At 41.8% G+C, this 20,646-nt stretch overlaps 1 protein-coding gene and 1 long non-coding RNA gene across 2 annotated transcripts in view; one reads left to right on the top strand and one right to left on the bottom strand.

The window, feature by feature from the left end:
• CERS5 (ceramide synthase 5) overlaps positions 1-19,468 on the bottom strand; it is a 38,997-nt gene extending 19,529 nt beyond the window's left edge. Inside the window, exons 1-5 of the mRNA XM_080994838.1 lie at positions 19,157-19,468; positions 5,342-5,447; positions 2,399-2,529; positions 1,141-1,198; positions 694-744 (exon numbers count right to left, since the gene is read on the bottom strand). Of these exons, the coding sequence (XP_080850964.1) occupies positions 694-744; positions 1,141-1,198; positions 2,399-2,529; positions 5,342-5,447; positions 19,157-19,362 (552 nt within the window). The 5' untranslated portion in view covers positions 19,363-19,468. The remainder of the gene's footprint in view (positions 1-693; positions 745-1,140; positions 1,199-2,398; positions 2,530-5,341; positions 5,448-19,156) is intronic.
• A 127-nt stretch (positions 19,469-19,595) lies between these two features.
• LOC308471213 lies at positions 19,596-20,228 on the top strand. Its single transcript, XR_013982798.1, has 2 exons — positions 19,596-19,744; positions 19,916-20,228. It is a non-coding gene; the product is annotated as an uncharacterized lncRNA (long non-coding RNA).
• The last annotated feature ends 418 nt before the right edge of the window (positions 20,229-20,646 follow it).

The raw sequence follows: 20,646 nt of genomic DNA, 5'->3' as shown, positions 1-20,646 counted from the left end.
TTTTTCTTGACATACAGTGGTGCCTCGCAAGACGAAATTAATCCGTTCCGCGAGTGTCTTCGTCTAGCGGTTTTTTCGTCTTGCGAAGCAACCCTATTAGCGGCTTAACGGATTAGCGCTATTAGCGGTTTAGCGGCTATTAAAGGCTTATCGGCTTAGCAGATTAGCTGCTAAAAGGCTATTAAAGGCTTAGCGGCTTAGATAAAGGGGGGGGAGCGAAAAAAAAATCTCAAGACTCGCAAGACATTTTCGTCTTGCAAAGCAAGCCCATAGGGAAATTCGTCCTGCGAAGCAACTCAAAAACGGAAAACCCTTTCGTCTAGCGGGTTTTCCGTCTTGCGAGGCATTCGTCTTGCAGGGCACCACTGTATCTGCAAATTCACTTTGAAACACAACCAGGCACACGTACTGCAATCCGTCACCTTTGATTTACCAGCGCTCCAAGTTAAGCTCTAACATGTGAAAATATATTTGCAAGAACAGGATGCTTATTTTGACAGACACAGCTGTTCCACAGGTTACTTCCCTCAAAGTTGACAGATAAGCTGTATCAAATGAGGGAACTTTGTGTATATATCAGTACTTCCAGTGGCAAACTGGTTCAAGAGGAAAGTGATCAGTCAAAGGCTGAACGACTTCAGGAAATGATACCTAACACTGTTACAAGCTTTTATTAGTAAAGACACCACATACCTGAAAAGGGTAGTTGTACCAGCATTGTCGAGTATCCCAAAGCCAGGGTGCCTAGATTAAAAAATAATAATAATGAATGAATGAAAGATACTAGAAAACTGTACAACTAGAACATGTAGATACGGGATCCCTTATATTGAGGGGGAAATTGCTCAATACAAGCAACCATAGATTGTAAGACAGGGATCAACACCCTTTTCAAGAAACAACAAATAAAAGGCATCACAAATCATGAACTGGTCTTTCTGGTTCTGGAGTCAAAAAGTGAAAGTTGCAGCATTCCTGAGATGAAGAGTGATATAAAGGCTACCTTTCCTGTTCTGCCATGATAGAATTGAAGGAATAACTGACCACCCAAATAAGAATGTTAAGGAAGTCCCCAAGGACCAAATGAATCTTTTAATTTAATTCCACCGAATATATATTGATTATTATGCACATACTCACCAACCAAAGAATTCTGAGTCCATACGTAACCATACAGATAGAATATGCAAGCTTCCACCTGGAAGTGAAAAAGTAAGAATCAAATATATGGTACAAATATATTGATGTTGTAAAGCACCAACCAGGGAAAATCCAAAATTAACTCGAACATGTTTTAGAGACTTAACATAATATAATTTAGATCTATAAAATATCCGTAGGAGACTTTGATATACACAACTATGCTAGCCCCACAATAAGAGGAAAAAGCATATGCATGGACACTAAGGTTGTCTGGTAAAACCTCAAAATGTGAGTTCCTGAATGTATCTTGACCCCCCAATAATTCTTCCAGGTTGGGCATTCACTTCAGACAACTGCAGACACTTCAGACAAACTTCTTTTGGAGGAGGAGATGCTGCAACAGGGACAGGATCGCATGAATCACAGCAATGCCCTACTCACAAGTAACATGGGAATGGGGCTTACGATTAAGCAGCTTCCAATTTAGAGTATAAACCAAAGACAGACAGATGTCAAATGAGATTCCCACTCACCTAAAGCAAATATCTTGGGGAAGAAGCCACTGAGGAAGAGAGGTAGAAGTCACAGAAGTAGCAGGCAGGAAGGCAAAGATGCTCAGATACTATAGTGATAGAGGTCATGCAGAAAAGGGTAAGAAAATAAATTTAAGTGGGAATGAAAAGAAACGAGGGCCCAGGAAAAATTCAAGTGCATGCAATGGAAAATAACTTCAAAGGATAAAATATAGCTTGCATAAAGATTAAAAATTATAGCTATCTGCTGTACAGTCCAAACTAAAGGTGAAAGAGCTATTTTACCACACTGAAACACAAATAGTGGTGAAACACCCAAATGTATCTCCTGGTACAAATAAAAAAAACAAGTGTTGCATCCAGCTAAATCATTGCACACATGGAAAGACTTCCACAAGTGCAAGTGAACTTCCCTTCTCTGTCCTTCCCCATGCATCCCCCAAATCTGCTCTGGGGATTCCCTCTAGCCCTCTAGAGCAGATTTGAGGGTGATACTGGAGGCACACAAGGGGAAGAAGGAGCAGTTGCAACTGAACTTGTAGTTGTCGTTCCATTCAACCATTTAGCTGGATATAACCTTAAAAGAATTTTCAGTAATGCCTATTGCTGAATAGCCATCTGTTTTAGAAGAATGCCTTTCTTCAAAATTTCAGAGACCACAAGATGTCAACTTTAAAACAAAACAATTGGAGCTGTAAGAGGTGAACTACACACAAACCTACATGCTCTCACAGAATTTCACATGAGTGCTTGGTTTATCTTGGTTCCTTCGATGACGAAACCAGCGCTGGATTTTTCGGACGTTCCAATCTAGTTGTTTTGACAAGCCCTCTAATCTTCTTGCATCTGGAAACTAGAAAGTAATCAAACACATACTCCTTAGCTACCTTCCAAAACAGACTCTTCCCATTATCGCCCAATTATTCTTCGATCTGCTGCATATTATACAAAATTGTACCGAAAACGTTTTGCTAGAAAAAGTAACACTGGTTAAATAATCAGTTCAAGGAACAAATTATTAGAAGAAATATACATAAAGATCCAATATGATAATATAAAATAATGTGGATGCAAGATGCCATGAAAAACAAATTCCAAAGAAATAACACATACCCACACAAAACCAAAGTGTGTAAGCTTAACACACCAGTAGGGTATTACACTGCATTTTTACATTTTGGGTTATTCTACTGACTGCTTGCAGTACTTTCCTTATCTTTTTCAAAAAGATGACAATACTACCGGAGATTTCTTCCCTTCAGCCACACGCATCTGTGCAGAAAGTTCCTACTCATCACCTGGAATTCTGGCAGCAAAACAGGATTTGATGCCAGGCTAGTGTCACCAAAACTAGTTTTCCATTCAAGTGCTTTCAAAACTACGCCTACATTTGCCTTAAATAAATAATAATAATAATAATAATAATAATAATAATAATAATAATAATTTTTATTTATAACCCACCCTCCCCAGCCAAGGCGGCGAACAAGCAATAATAAAAACAAGTTGAATGAATACAACTTAAAAATAAGATTAAAATACAACATTAAAATATTGAAACATTAAAATATTAAAATGCAGCCTCATCACAGGAGGAGAAAGGAAAAAGGAAAAAGGAAGAGGGGGAGGGAATCAAACTGGCTCCAAGCCAAAGGCCAGGCGGAACAACTCTGTCTTACAGGCCCTGCGGAAAGAAATCAGATCCTGCAGGGCCCTGGTCTCATGAGGCAGAGCGTTCCACCAGGCCGGAGCCAGTGTTGAAAAGGCCCTGGCTCTGGTTGAAGCTAATCTAACTTCCTTAGGGCCCGGGACCACTAGGGTGTTGCTATTTATGGACCTTGAGGCTCTCCGTGGGGCATACCGGGAGAGGCGGTCCCGTAGGTACGAGGGTCCTAGGCCGTGAAGGCATTAAAGGTCAAAACCAGCACCTTAAATCTGACCCTGTACTGCACCAGGAGGCAGTGCATCTGGAAAAGCACTGGGTGAATATGCTCCCATGGCAGAGACCCCGTGAGGCGCCTCGCTGCTGCATTCTGCACCCGCTGGAGTTTCTGGGACAGCTTCAAGGGCAGCCCCGCATAGAGCGAATTACAGTAGTCAAGCCTGGAGGTGACTGTTGCATGGATCACTGTGACCGGGTTGGGGCGGGAAAGGTAAGGGACCAACTGCTTGATGTGGCAAAGGTGGAAAAATGTCGCCTTGGCTGTTGCTGTAACCTGCGCCTCCATGGAAAGGGAGGCGTCAAGGATTACACCCAAACTCTTAATGGAAGGCAATGGCACTAATTGGGCCCCTGCAAGAGAAGGGAGTTGGTCTCTCATCCCCATGCCATCCTGACCCAGCCATAGGACCTCTGTCTTCAAAGGATTTAGTTTCAATCGGCTCCCACGAAACCATCCAGCCACAGCTTCCAAGCATCTGGTCAGTGTGTCCAGGGCCGAGTCGGTGTGGCCATCCATCAGCAGACAGAGCTAACAAAAGTAGCCAAGGTGAACAGAGCACGACAGGGATATTCTTACAATAGAGTATTTGATATAAATTAAAAGCAGCAGTAGGGAGTTAAAAGCATTCAACAGAAATAAGAAGTCAGCCTCCAGGATCCATCCCGTGAAGAATAAAACAGAAATAAATCCATAGTTTCTTGGAAATATGCCTGTTTCAGCATAGGTAAGGTTTTTTTGGGGGGTGAATTATTGTCAAACATTCATTCCTAGTTCTGCTAAAGGTTAGACTTCTGTTAAATACTGTTGCAAATACAGTAGTCCTTTTATCTAGGGGTACACACCACCAGCACCTCCCCCCCTAATGTTAAAACTGAGACACTTTCTCTAACAACTTCATGGTGAGTATCAACATCCCTTTTTCTAAAAAGAAAACGAAAACACTGGTTGCATCCATTATAGTCTACACATCAATGTTCTGAGAAACCCAGACAGTAGGAAAATAACTCAACAGATTAGCCTAGTAGTGACAGTAAGAAAAGAAGTACCGGTAATTTTCTTCAGAGAAAAACTGAGAACTATGGAGGAAATGACATGATCAGTTATCTTCAACAGTACCTTGCCTGGTTTCTGTTCAAACCTTATACAGAATTATAGTCTGAGTACTAGATGTACGCACTCAACACACACATTGGAAGTGGGGAGTAAACAGCAACACATACAAAACAATGTAAAGAACACATGTAGCCAGATTTTCTGGTTATGTGTAGCTAGATCAGGGGTCAGCAAACATTTTCAGCAGGGGGCCGGTCCACTGTCCCTCAGACCTTGTGGGGGGCCAGACTATATTTGGGTGGGGAATGAATGCATTCCTATGCCCCACAAATGCATTCCTATGCCCCACAAATAACATTTTAAATAAAAGCACACATTCTACTTATGTAAAAACATGCTGATGACCATCCGCAGGCCAGATTTACAAGGCGATTGGGCCGGATCCAGCCTCCGGGCCTTAGTTTGCCTACCCATGAGCTAGATGTTCACTATAGTAGTGAAAAGTTTATTTTCCCTGGAAAACAACAGAACTGGAAAGAATGAGCATTTTTTTTAATTTAATAACATTTATATCCCCCATGCCTCCAAGGAGCTCAAGGTGGTATGTATGGTTTTTATAACCACTACTCATTCTATTGCATTCAAACAAAAATTTGAAGCATCACTCACCTTAGTGATAGATGTAAACACCTTTTCTAGAATTGCATTGGGTTGAGCTGTGCGAGGTTCACAGTTTTGAATGTTAAGAAGTGCAGCACATGGTCCTGCAATAAATCTGGAAGGAAAATCCCAAAGATGTAACAAATGAACACAGAGAAAAATAACCCAGAATATGAAAATCCCAAATATACTGCAACTTCAGTCACATTTTTCTGCCCTGCATATGGTCATGCACACAAAAGACCACTCACCTAAAAGAATAATTCTATTTAAATTTCAGTGAAGTGCAAGCTTGTTTTACTTCACACTTCTGTTTGATACGACAACAGAAAAAGGTTTCCTTAGTTTCCTCATGTATTTTCATGATATATATATAAAATAACTGGCCAGTTTAGCAAAATGATGAAAAGCAATGAGAGGATTTTAAAATTAATTATTAGACATTACCAGAAGGACCTGCAACAAAATGCTGCAGTTTGAATTCCTTGTGTTCTGTAACCGCCGCCCCCCCCTTTCAACCCAACTTCCAACAGTCAACGTCTTCTGAGCATCCCAAGTTCACACTGCCCTTCTTCTGTGCCCCCCACAGCCCCAACCCAAATACTGATTTTACTTCTGCAAACACAGGGGTTCACCTCTCTCTTGCTCATGAGTGTTTTTGTTTCAGCTACATAAGTGCAGGGACTCTTCCCTAAAGATCAGAAATAGAATATAAGATGACAAGTGATATGATGAATGTTTCTACAAAGTGTCACAAATTTAAGAACCCAAACCAGCTTGGACCCAGTAGCAATCTTTGCCACCAGTGACTTGGTCGTAAAAACTCTAGAAATAATGTTTAGAGGACTGCCCTTTTAAACTCTCTTTTGTTTGAGGACCCCCATATGCTAATTGTTGTAATCTCAGGCTCCATTAATTGAGAAAAAAAATGTAAGACACATATTTTTGAATGTCTCAAAAAAATTGTGGGTTTCTTTTGTCACACAGTAATCTCAGTTGCTAAAAACTGTAAGGGGGGAGAGTGCTCTTGTTGTCTGGTTCTGCTTGCAGGTTCCCCACAAGGACCTGTGTCAACAGGATGCTGATCTAGGCGGGTCACTGACCTGATCCAGCATCTTCTTACTTCTATATAGAATTTTCAATATGGTAGAAGTCACAGACAAATTTGGGCCAGATAGATACTACTCTGGCTGTCTTCCTCATTCATATAAACACTCTCTGAACACAATACGCAATCATATCCTGAGCATCTCAATATGCTCATTAGGATAGGTGAAGTTTTTAGAACACAAATTTCATGCCCACTCCTTCCCTTGAATAATACCTAATGTATGGGAGGGAAAAAGAAAACATTCTTTTGAAAAGAATTCTGCAGTCTAGTACTGTAGTGCAAGTACTCAAAGCACAGATCCACAGCGAGAGGTATAATAATAATAATAATAATAATAATAATAATAATAATTTATTATTTGTACCCCGCCCATCTGGCTGGGTTTCCCCAGCCACTCTGGGCGGCTTCCATAGAAACCAAAAAAGGTACTGGAGCCCATTTCCAAAGAGATGTTTAAGAAAGGAACGTGAGGGCCATTTCAAACATTACATTTCTGGCAGATTAACCTGTGCTAGGGTGAGGGGCGGTACATCGATAACGGGTGGTTTTAAGTTCCAGTTAAACAGATCAGAAACTGCTTTAGGGATCAGCTCAAACAAATCTGACACAAGCAAGAGGCAAATGCTTATTGATGCTTATTGATGGTTGTGGAACTCCTCCCCACAGATGTGCATCTGGCAACTTCACTATACAGTTTTTGGCAGAGAGAGAGACAGAGAAACAGACAAAGAGCACTCTTTACCTTAGGCTTTAAAACCTGGTAAATATATTTTCAAGACCCACTCTATATTTCTGATTGTACATTTTTAATACTTTACTGTCAAACCTCGGAAGTCACACGTAATCTGTTCCAGAAGACAGTTCGACTTCCGAGGTGCAGCTTCTGATTGGTTCTTGCACTCATCGGAAGCCACGTCAGACGTTCGTCTTTCGAGGAATGTTTGAAAATCGGAGCATTTACTTCCGGGTTTTCAACATTCGGGAGCCGAAATGTTTGGCAATGGAGCAGTTCAAGAACCGAGGTTTGACTGTATTTAGCATTGTTGTAGCCCACTCTGGGACATTGTGGGTGAAGGGGAGATAATAAACTAAATTAGAAGACAAAACAGCAGCAGCTACACTGAAGATGCAGCTACATCATACACTTGGTTAATATATTTGAATGTGAAAGGCAGTGCATGAAGGTTTCCATGGCTTTTATTATAACTCATAAGAATATACAGGGATGCGGGTGGCGCTGTGGTCTAAACCACAGAGCCTAGGGCTTGCCAATCAGAAGGTCGGCGGTTCGAATCCCTGCGACGGGGTGAGCTCCCGTTGCTTGGTCCCTGCTCCTGCCAACCTAGAAGTTCGAAAGCACGTCAAAGTGCAAGTAGATACCGCTCCAGCGGAAGGTAAACAGTGTTTCTGTGCGCTGCTCTGGTTCGCCAGAAGCGGCTTAGTCATGCTGGCCATATGACCCAGAAGCTGTATGCCAGCTCCCTTGGCCAGTAAAGAGAGATGAGTGCCGCAACCCCAGAGCTGTCCGCGACTGGACCTGACAGTCAGGGGTCCCTTTACCTTTATAAGAACATACGAAGAGCCTGCTGCACCATGCCGGTGACCCATCTAGTCCTATTCAGAAAGCTACAAGCAAAACATGAGTACAACAGCACTCTCCTCTCCCCTCCTGTAGTTTCCAGCAAATGGTATTCAGAAGCATTACTGCCACCAATGGTGGAGGCAGAGCAGTCATCACATGTAGTAGCCTTTGATAGCTATCTCCATGAATTTGTCTAATTCTCTTTTCAAGTGAGTGTTCCGGTTTTCGAACGATTTTCGGAAGCTGAACGTCCGAAACAGCTTCCGCAGCTTCTGATTGAGTGCAGGAAGCTCCTGCAGCCAATCGGAAGCCGTGCCTTGGCTTTTGAATGGTTCTGTGAGTCGAATGGACTATGCATTAAATTGACAAGCAAGGTACAACTGTACACCTGTTTTAGTCCTAAGTACACTGGTTCTGTAGTTCATCTCTATGTCACCAAGTTTATCAAGCAGCCCAAACCAATTACACATTACACTAGTTTGCCAAAATTAGACCATAACGTTCTACACAAAAACTAGAACATAGCCTACAGCATAAACAACAACACATTTCCTTTCTATAGGGCTGTATGTTTGCAGGCACCTCAATTCAAAAGTGCAGGATTCCTCTTTTTATAATGGGGAATGGAAATGGGCAACAGAAGAGGGTGAAGAAATTCATTTAAGAAGTGCACTGATCACCAAAGATTTCATAGCTGCCATTTAGCAAACCGATCCAAGTACAGCAGATGAATCTGCACTCATCAGTCTTTCCTAACAATGGAAGTCACCCAGCTGTGGGCATATTTTTTTAGATGAAAAGTTTGTTAAACCCACATATCAATTACCTATTACATTTTCAGCAGTTACCAGCTCAATTTATATTACACCACGCCAGGCATAGTGCCTGTGTCTCCAGTATGGAAGAGAACAAAGGTCCCAATTCAGTTACACTATTTGTCTTATATCCAAATGTAATAAAAACAGCATGATGATGATGTGAATTAAAAGGCATACTCTGGCATATCTCATTAAAGGCTCCCCACTCCACCTAATAAAAAAACAATGCAGTGTCTGCATATACAATCCTATTAGTATACATATTAGCAACTGCAACTTGTACTGAGTTCTATTGTGCAATCTATCTCACTGAAACAAATCTCTAAATGATGCCATACACTTTCAGAAGTTTTATTGGGGGTTTTTAAAAAAGAAGTTCATATAACTTGCTATAAAGCGTCAATGTGTAACACTTTTCTCTCTTGCAATGAATTAACCATCTGAAACTCACCTTTCAGAGGTACAGCCTTGCTAACCTGTTGCAACAAAATAACAAAGCAAGAAAAGAATTGTGTGGCACTTATAGGAGACAAATGTATTTATTATGGGCATTTCATGAGCCCAGGTTGCCAGCTGAAAAGTAGCACTTCATGAATCTGATTAAGCAGATGCCAGTCCATGAAAGCTTAAGCCACCATAAACATGTAAGTCTTTAAGGTGCCACAAGGTTCCTTTATAACAAGGTACAAAAATGTAAATTGATCAAACTTTTTGAACCGCTCAGTATCAACCCAGCCTCTCATTTAAGCACTAGCTTGGTAACCAGAAGTGACAAGGAACTACGTGAAGGTGAATGCATTGAATTCCATGGAAGCAAACGAACAGGCTGATTGGAGAGGAACCAAGCGCTCAACTGCTCCTCTACTCCCAGCAAAGGAACTGCCAAAGGAGACAAGCCCTCTACCTCCATAGTCAGCTTAGAAATGCAGCAGTATGCTACAAGGAGGGTACAACTCTCCATCCCACCTCTGCCAACCCCCAGTAAGCTAGTACTGTATTTCTTTTTGCAGGCTGGTAACTTGCGCGAGCTTATTCACAAGGCTGCACTTACGAAGACAGTTTGGAAAATATAATGGATACTAACTGGTATGAAGTGTAATCTCATAAACTGGGTGAAAACAAAGTACATCGCTTACCACTGTGTGCTTGGATCAAATTTAAGGCGCGTTGGCGTATAAGCAAGTAACTCGTGCTCCAGTATAATCATCTCCAAAGTTTAAGATCAGCCACGATGGCCCTGGTCCATGCTTTCACTTGTGCAAGTCAGATTGCAAAACATTTAATTGATTTAAGGGGTCTTTAAATTAGTATTACATAACTAAGGCTGTGTACCATGTTACAATTCAGTTTTAAAAGGAGGCCACTTGGGATTTCTACATATGTTATAGCAAAGGACAGCGATGAATACAGGTATTAATGACTTTCCTGGTTTAAACAACTATGCCTCCCTATATTCTGTTAGACCACTTCTCATCAGCTGCATCCAACATGGCCAGTGGTGAGGGATGATGGGCATTGTAGTCCAAGAGCAAGTGGAGGCCAGCAGGTTATCAGCCCCTGATATAAAGAGCTGTCTGTATCTTATACTTTCCACCACACATAGACAGATTACCCATGTGGGTTAATTAATAAAAGGCTTGGCTGGATGTCTAGATCCACAGCAAGGGGCTAAACACACTCTCCAGCAAGAGGCAGCCCCCAGCAGAGTATTAAAGTCACAGAATCATACCGCACAGTGAAGCTTTAGGAAAATGTAGACTGTTAGACCTTTTAAACACCCCGTTTAGTCCATTTACAATGCTTCCCCTCTACTCCTCTTGCAACGAGCAGACCACACCATTAGTGAGTTTAAAAGCTCTACTTACAAGCTCCAAAAGTCACATTCAATGTGTTATTCTGTGCAGTAGCAAGGCTATTACCTCATCGCTGTTATTAATTTTGAATATTAATAGGTAAAAATCTTCCATGGGTTTAGTTTTGTGTAGAAATCTTCTGGGGTTTAACCTTCCATTTTCCAGTGTACCAAGTAACAGCTAAGTAGGTTCTGGCCAGCAACCCGAAAGCTATTTCACAATTCATCTCTAGATACAAGAGATAAACATTTATGCCCTAAAGTACATTCCAAAAGTCAACCATAATCTAAAAAGACACCTGAGGATCATAAACATGCATTTTGTTTCTGAAACAAACATATACCGGTATTTTGTTTCTGAAATACAATTTGCTTTGTTTCCTTGGGTTCTGTTTCCTTATGCAACTACAGCATCCTTCAATGAGACAAAAGCAGACACACCAATGTTTATGCACTTCAATGCACTCCAAGTTTTTCTTTAATCTACACTCTTTTGTTAAAATGCATCTTTTTGAAAAGTTCAGTGCACATAACATTGAACCATCTCAGTTCTATCTTCAAGTCTGGAGTAACCTAGAACTCATGGCTTCACTGATGTTCAGTCCCAGCTGTAATCTTCCTAAATTCCTGTCTACGTGCAGGTTTTTAACAATGCAAACTTAACTCCAACAAGCTTGGACTGTGTATTGACCATTGACAAGACACCTCTGCTGAGTTGAGGCTATGAGAAAATAGTACTATTTTAATACAAAAATAAAGCAGCCTCAGAAGAAAATTCAACAGATACCATATATGTTCTATTCATGTGTCCATCAGAAGTATCACTCTACATACAGTGGTACCTCAGGATACATACGCTTCAGGTTACATACGCTTCAGGTTACAGACTCCGCTAACCCAGAAATATTACCTCAGGTCAAGAACTTTGCTTCAGGATGAGAACAGAAATCGTGCTCGGGGGCCACCAGGGGGCGCATTGGAAGATGGCCGACAATAACATCTCTCCGACCCACACGAGGTAATTAAGAGGCTGCTATGGGAAATATGCAGCCTTCCCGCCCCCCCCCAGGGGATGGGGGGGACTGCCTTGCCAGCGGTGTCCATAATTCACCCCCGGATTCGAAAGAAGGGGGTGCGGACACTTGGCACAAGCCCTCGTTTGAAGTCGGCTCTTCCTGACGCTGTCTCCAATCAGCACACTGGTTCGCTTTGGCTCAAAACATATAATTGGAAATACATAATTGGAAAAAAGCTAAAGCACATACATCAAGCGAAGATCGGGAGTTAAGACTGCTGACTAATGGATCTCTGTGAGCGGAGCGACGGGCGGGACAAATAAATCAAGTGATGAATCACCATTAAAAGACTGGTATGTTTGGAGTGAAACGGAAAGGGGGTGGAGGAAAAAACTTTTCTTTCTTTTTGCCTTATGTGATATTAATAACCCTCCACCCCAGAAAGAAGAATCGTTGCAATTTATTAATCACAAGCAGGAATTTAAGAACTGTGTGGAGTGAATTATTGATCAATGAGAGGATTGGTAAACATCGGAGAACGAAGGCAAGTTTTATGACGCAGTTTCAAATGGCGTCTCGCCAAGACTGGCTTGCCTAAGAAGGACGGGGGGGGGGGGAGGACCAGGGTCATCGGAATGCGAATGATTTTCGGAATGTGATCTAGACCTGGCAGAGCCCTCTGAGATATGTTTGGCAAGCCTGGGGAAATTAACGAACAGACTGAGGGAAAGTTCTTTAGAGGTGTGGAAATGGCGTCTGTCCTTACGCGATATGATGTTTGGAAAGTGTAAAACCCACACAGAGGATGTTTGTTTTTAACCCGCTTGTGAAGATTATCAGAGATCACAAAGAAAGAATTATATGATAACAACAAGAAGATGAGGAAAGTAACAAAGAGACTATCTGGACAGAACTGGATAGAACTGTCTAATTAAAGCAGCAATATAAGTGATGTTTGGACCCCCTTTCGGAGCTTGAAGTATGGGTACCCCCAACAAAAATTTTAAAATCTGGCTGTATAATTTGGAACTAATGTGATTTGGAAATAATGTGATTTGATTGGCCTGTTAATAAAAATTATATTTAAAAAAAAAAAGAGAGAACAGAAATCGTGCTCCGGCGGCGCAGCAGCAGCAGGAGGAGGCCCCATTAGCTAAAGTGGTGCTTCCGGTTAAGAACAGTTTCAGGTTAAGAACGGACCTCCAGAACGAATTAAGTACGTAACCAGAGGTACCACTGTATATATTAAAGAGCTCAAAAGGCATCAATTAATTTAGCTACACCACACTAAAGTCTGCATTTGAGGGAATAAAATTTGACTGAACTACACCAAAGCAGTACACATCTTCACAGGGTCTCATCGTCTCATCAAGTCTGCAAACACTGCAAGATAATAGCTGAGATGTGAAAAAAATATTTTTATTAATCTTGAACATTAAGAACATATGAAAGTTACACAGGAAGAATGAGAAAACCTCTTTGGATGCATACATTGTTGACCAAGTCAACTCACCCTATGACCTTATACAACAGCCTCCCTGCCATAATTCAAACTACTTTTGAAACTCTCCTCCATTTAAATGTGCTTCCCACACAAAGGATGAAAGGGAGTCAAAGCCTCCCCACTGACATCGACATTGATCCAGTTTAATGTCTTACAGCAACAAGATGCTCCTATGATGTTTATCAGTACCACTTAAGACAACTTGTTTTGGGACATCCTGTTCTATAGGGAAGGGCAGAAAATAAATCTAAAATCAGATACAATATATTCAGACTCCTCATCTGTGTGTGAGCAGCACACACAGACAATTTTCAGCACCGCAAGTGGGTGGGGCAGGCTTAAGTGCATCCCAGTGACCCATATGGCGCCTGGGAACACAACTCCCATGTAAATGGGGAGTTGCTTGGACCAGTCTTGTGTTATTTCACCACCTACATTAACAAGAAAGACAAGAAGGGAGAGCCACCAACACGGAATGCCTATATCTAGACTTCTTAATTAATGCTCATATATGTGATTGTAACCTCTATTTGCATTTTATGTTTATTGCTGTTGAGTGATTGAGAGTATGTAAAATGAAGAAAGGAATAAATATGACAGGATCTAAATATAAATATAAAAAGTAAACCCCTCCCCAGTTAGGCTTAGGGAGGGAAGCTTAGGGAAGGCAGTCTGTCAGGCCTATCACAGTTCCAAATGGCCTGACATGGACACATGAAAAATAACTACACTACCTGCAGTATTCCACAGCACTTATTAAATCCATTTGTGCATTTGAGGCCTTTCTGAAGGTTTCAGTAAAAAAATGAGGTGATCCTTTGTAGCTCAGAATACTAAGCCATTCTGCGAAAGCTAAAGCTGATCTCCTGTCATTCTCTCAGAGTTTCACTTATCTCTGAGTTTCACTGGCAAAACTGAGAGGAAACAGACGAACACATAGGAACAATAGACTACACTCTCTCCTAGGGCCTAAAAAAGAGAGATATGCATATGATAAACCAGTGTGCTGCTATGATATGCCGAAAATGTGAATGCATTTCCTCTAAAGTGAGGCACCACAGACAGGAAGGGAAGAAAAAACAATGGTTTAAGAAATCTGTGGCTCAAATTGTGAGTCATCAGTCCCAGACTCCCAATGTTAAATTGAAGCACATAATTCATGGAGTGTTCATTCCAGGACATGAGGATAAGAAAACAGGCGTAGTGAAATTTTAATGGATAAATCAGAAAATTATGTATGAACATGGGAGGGGTCAAAAGGCTTCTACACAGAAAAAGGCTGTATTGTGTTGCCCAAATTTCACAAGTGAGATGCTCCATAAGGTTAGATGTTCTGCCTGTCAGGGGAGGGGAGAGGAGGGTAGGAAAAGAAAAGGAGTGCATCAGGGGTGGTTGGTGATTTGCAGGATGCTAAGCCCCCTTTGTTCTCCCATCCTGCTCCCAACAGAGCACCTAACTACATCAGCCCTAAAGCTGGTATAGTTAATTTATTCTCATTGACTGCAAAGAAAGAAAAAGGAGAACAAGGGACAACAGAAATCCCACTATCTTACCACCTGCCCTAGCTGCTGCAAGCCAGCCAGAGCTTTGGAAGTGACAGCAGCAGCCCCCACTGCAAGAACTGTACTAGTCCTTTCAAAAAGGGTTGTATGACCGAAACTGCTTTGTATGGCCAGCTGCAACATTCCTGAGCAGTTTTTTCCAATATTTTCAAAAAATGTTCCTGATATTCCACTTTTCAATTTATCTTCTGTACATAGATTTGAAGTCTACTGAGATTTTGATTCTAGAGCCAAATTCATGAATACAGGTTTTTCTCTTGCTACAAAAATGCTAGTTTATAGGGAAATCAAACAAAAAACAAAGTCAAATGGGTACTGAGTTTAATCCTTTTTTGAGTTTTATAGCTTTTATAGCTTTAATAATTGTTTATGTATAAACTACCTGGAAGCAAAGATCAAAACTCAACAGGCACGTTGAGCTGTGAGCTACTTGGAACCAAGTGAAGATACCGTATATGGGCACCAGGATAATGACTGACATCTCCACTATCTGACTGGCTGTCACACAGCAGTGGATTTTTTTGCTGCCATGCTGTGGTGTGAATCACCTGGCTTGTGCCACAGTGCTTCAGGAAAAGAATGGAGTCTTTTGCTGCCGAGCCACTGACACACATAGTAGCACAGCAGCAGAAGACTCTCCCTGAAGTGCATGGTAAAATTTCATTTTGAAACTGGCATAGCTGAGACCTAACCCTAATGCTGAACTGAACCTAAACATTTAGCGGTATTTCTTCTCTCATCCTGTTCAATACTAATTCATATATTAACTAAAACAATAACTGCCTCAGTTATTTTGAACTTATTCAGACACATATTATGCAGATTGATGTCATCAACTATTATGCTTGCAGAGTAAGTCCATTGGGAGTGAATGTAATAATGAATGTTTAACCAAATAACTTTTTTTATTTTTAAAACATGGTGACAGATCCAAAGTACCATGCTTCTTCCTCCATGTCACTCTAACTGGTCCTAAAAGGATTCTCCCTGAACAGGATTTGTTGAAGCCTGACAACTTACAGCTAGAAGAGGAAATTGTAGAAGCCCACATAATTGCTTAGGTATGCATGCCTGGGGATCCTTGGATCTTGGCTTTATTTGAACACGTAACACCACATTCTGTAGAATTCTATCAGTTCTATTTTATCTGCACAATCCAAATGAATTTCAGGAACCAAAATGCTTTTTCTATGCAGCCTAAGCAGGAGCAGTGAATAACATTATAGTTAAATGTTGTAGCTTGTTTTCGCTTACCCCACCCAACTGTGCTGCTCAGTTGTAAATCCTCTTACATTCTGTGTCACCATTAAGAAAAAACAGGTAGGAATGGGCCAATATATATGTGAACCGTCCCTGGATCAAGTGATTATTCTTCTTTAAGGTCTCAAAGTTCATAACGTAGCTCAAGGTTGTCATCTGAACTTGCCAGATGTTTAACTGATAATCCATCACAGCCACTCCATAAAAAAGAAAACTTTAGAGCGGTCTTGCCCCAAAATGGCAACTAACCATTCTATTTTGGCAACTAATGCTGCCTGGAGGTCATTTATGACAAAGGGCAGTTTGGAAATTTATTATAGGGGTGGTGAATAGATCACAATTGTCTTGTCTTCTTTATAACAGCCTCTGGTATGAAACACTTTTTTGGAAGATGCTTCTAGGGCACGCCCCAAAGTCACACTTTAAAAAAACAAAAAGCTGAGCCATATGGGAAAGTTAATTCTTATATTGGACCCACAAAGGGGAGGAGGGAAGTTCAGGAGATTTTTTTTGGAATTCTCTTTTTATGTTGATTGTTGGATAAGTGATTGTAAATTTCTAAAAGCTAAATAAAATTATTAAAAATGTAAAGTTGATGCAATAATAGATCTTATTCTAGAAGTTACAGAGCTATGAGAAATTGAAACCCAAGGTTCGAGATTGGCTCCATTATTATCAAATAATGGAGGTACATAAACAAGACAGGAAAATTGGATTCCAGGTGGAGAAATCAAAATTAGAAATTGAACTGTTAGAACCCAATACTAAGAATTTGTCAAAAATGTATAATCTGCTGCTGAAATGGAATACACAAGATGAAATAGTTAAATCAGCTATGATTAAGTGGGCACAGGACATTGGTCATAACATTATGTTTGCTGACTGGGAATGGTTGTGGAACACTGGTATAAAATTTACGGCATGTAATGCCTTAAAGGAAAATATTATGAAAATGATCTATAGGTGGTACATGACCCCAGTCAAGCTAGCAAAAATTTATCATTTGCCTGATAATAAGTGTTGGAAGTGTAAAGAAACGGAAGGTACTTTTTATCATCTTTGGTGGACGTGCCCGAAGATTAAGGCTTTCTGGGAAATGATATATAATGAAATGAAAAAGGTACTTAAATGTACTTTTCCTAAGAAACCAGAGGCCTTTCTCTTGGGCATTGTCGGCCAATTGGTGTCAAAGAAAGATAGAAATTTCTTTATGTATGCTACGACAGCAGCAAGAATACTCATCGCAAAGTATTGGAAGACAGAAGAATTACCCACCTTGGAAGAGTGGCAGATGAAGGTAATAGACTATATGATACTGGCTGAGATGACTGGCAGAATCCGTGAGCAGGGGAAAGAGACGGCGGAAGAAGATTGGAAGAAATTTAAAATTTACCTTAAGAACTATTATAAAATTGAGGAATGTTAAAATGTCGAGGTTTAGAGAAAGAAAAGGAGATTACAGTGACATAAGATTAAGTTGAAGAAAAGAATAAGAAAAAATATATTTGATAAAATTAATTAGAATTTGCTGAAATAAATTTTGGAAATTGGGATGTAGGAAGGGGAGGTTTGGGGGAGTCCGAGAAGAGAGGGACATGAAAAAAAGGTTATGAAATTTTACATGTTTGTATGTCTTTTTTTATTTGTTTGTATTGTTTAAAATTATTCTGTAAAACCAATAAAAATTCTTACAAAAAAAAATAAAAAAAAATAATAGATCTTATTCTAATTGCCGCTGCTTATATATATATATATACACACACACACACACTCCTTTCTTGACAAAGTAATTATCATAAATAAGTAAAAAGGTGCACCCCACCATTCCATTGCAACTATCCAACCTCCCAAAATTTCAACACCTCTTGCAATGGTTTAACCCCGTGGGTCCCAACATGGGGCAAACGCCCCACAAGGGGGCCATTTGATTTTTAAGGGGGGCAATTTGAGAACAGTTAGACCAAGTCAATGACTTTTAAGGCTTCCTCCATGTGAACAGGAGTTCACTATTTGAACAATTAAGAATTATTATGTCGGTGGGGGGAGCATCAGAATTTTAGAGATGCTTAGGTGGGGCATGGCCAAAAACAGTTTGGGAACCACTGGCGTTTAACCCCTTTCCGTTTTAAACAGTACAAATTCTACAAGCACCTTCTATATATATCAGGTATACTGGCCTCGGTCCAGTATACCTGAAGGAGCGTCTCCACCTCCATCGTTCTGCCCGGACACGGGGTTCCAGCTCCAAGGGCCTTCTGGCAGTTCCCACACTGCGAGAAGCCAAGTTACGGGAACCAGGCAGAGGGCCTTCTCGGTAGTGGCACCCGCCCTGTGGAACGCCCTCCCACCAAAAGAAAAACAACTACCAAACTTTTAGAAGACATCTAAAGGCAGCCCTGTTTAGGGAAGCTTTTAATGTTTAATAGGCTATTGTATTTTAGTGTTTTGTTGGAAGCTGCCCAGAGTGGCTGGGGGAACCCAGCCAGAGGGGCAGGGTATAAATAATAAATAATAATTTATTATTATTATTATTATTATTACAGTGGTACCTCGGGTTAAGTACTTAATTCGTTCCGGAGGTCCGTACTTAACCTGAAACTGTTCTTAACCTGAAGCACCACTTTAGCTAATGGGGCCTCCTGTTGCCGCCGTGCCACCGGAGCACGATTTCTGTTCTCATCCTGAAGCAAAGTTCTTAACCTGAAGCACTATTTCTGCGTTAGCAGAGTCTGTAACCTGAAGCATATGTAACCTGAGGTACCACTGTATTATTATATCTCCTGGAAATCCATTTCTCCTGCGTATTCCCCATCTTTATAAAGAGCGCGGTCTGGCTACGGAGTTCCTCTGAAGGTTTTATTATGGTGAAATAAAACGGCGGCCCAACGTGGCGAGAGGAAACGGGTCTTCCCTCCTCTGACCCCCTCCCCAAACCCTCCTCGAGGCCGACTGAGGAAGCGGCAGCGAGGGCGACGCTCCCTCTTCCCTCTCGGACCCACCCACCCATCCCATTCGCCTCGGCCCGTCAGGCAGGCGGGCGGAAGTGTGCGCCGCTTTCCCCCCCGCCGGCTCCCTCCGTCCCCGCCACCCCGTTCCCCGCGCCGCCGCCGCTCTCCCACCTCTCGAAGAGCTGCCTCAGCGCGAAGAGGCCCAGCGCCCCGGGGAAAGCGACCCAAACGTGGCGGGGGAGAGGGTACACCTCCCCGTCGCCGGGCTCCTGGCGCTCCAGGTCGGCCCAGCTCACGTTGGCGGGGAACCAGAAGCGCTCGTTCCACAGACCGCTCCACAGCCACGCTGCCGCCGCCGCCGTCGCCGCTGCCGCCATCTTCCCGCCGCCGCCGCCGCCGCCCTCTCCCTCGCCGCCTGACCGGACTGACACTTCTTCCCCTCAGCAGCAGCCGCCAAGAAGAGAAGGGAGGGGGCGGTGCCGGCCGGAATCCCCGCCCATCTAGCGGGAAGGGAACGCCCGTCCGTCAAAAGCCGCGCCACGCCCTAACTTCGCCGCCGGAGGGAGCGTGAGGGAACGAGGCGCATGCGCTCTTCCGCAGGTTTCTCTCTCTCTCTCTCTCCCCCCGCCCCGCGCGCACTTTCTCTTTTCATTCCGTCTCCTCTTTTAATAAAGGGAAATGTTGCGGTGGCGCGCCCACGCGCGCGGAAAGGGAAAAGGAGATTTGCCCCCACGATGTCTAGGAAGAGAAATTCAACAGGTGCAGCAGCTGGCTGTTGAAAGCTGACTATTTAGCCCCTTGCCCCTTTATTATTGTTAATAATAATAATAATTCCCTCAATTATGTGCTTTGTAAAAAAAAGGGGGGGGGGAGATGAGCACCAGGTTTCCGCAACTGAATTTATTTTGTTCCTTGTTTCCGTCATACAAGAATAAGAGTATGCACGGCTAATGAAGCCCGGCTTGGGCGAAACACGGTTATTATCCCGGAATCCTTGTGCCATACCTTCAAGTTTTCCGTCTGATCCGATATCTACATACAAGTAACGTTGGAATCCTCAAAGCAGCGATACGTGGAACATCATAAGATAAGCATACCATATTGTGGTTAATATTGCCAATATAGGAACCGAATGGACTTTTACCTCCTTACCGTCCATTGGACTTTAATTTCTCTTGATATGTTCTGTTTGCATGATGCGTTGGTCTATGGAATTACACTTTGTGAGATATTGTTTGTTGAATTGTGTTTGAAATGGAAGTTACATAGTTAAAAACAGCCTGTTAAGTTGTGTGTGTTGTTACCAGGAATTCAACAGGTGCAGCAGCTGTCTATTTAAACCGGGCTATTTAGGCCCCTCCCCTTTTTATAAAAAAAATAATAAAAAAATTCATTTTATAAATAAAATAATTTTAAAAATCAATTATGTGCTTAGTAAAAAAAAAAGGCACAAGGTTTTTCATCACTCTAAAATGACGGTGCAGCTTTATAAGAGTGGCTGGGGAAACCCAGCCAGATGGGTGGGGTATAAATATTACTATTATTATTATTATTATTATGCAACTGATGGCAATGCAGTACTTTCTCAACATACAGTGAGGGGGGGAAGTATTTGATCCCCTGCTAAATTTGCCCATTTGCCCTCTGATGAAGAAATGACC

This window comes from Podarcis pityusensis (genome assembly GCF_964106645.2).
Source record: "Podarcis pityusensis genome assembly, chromosome: 2".
NCBI lineage: Eukaryota > Metazoa > Chordata > Lepidosauria > Squamata > Lacertidae > Podarcis > Podarcis pityusensis.
Note: the sequence above shows the minus strand (reverse complement) of the source record. Positions and strands in the feature narration are given on the sequence as shown.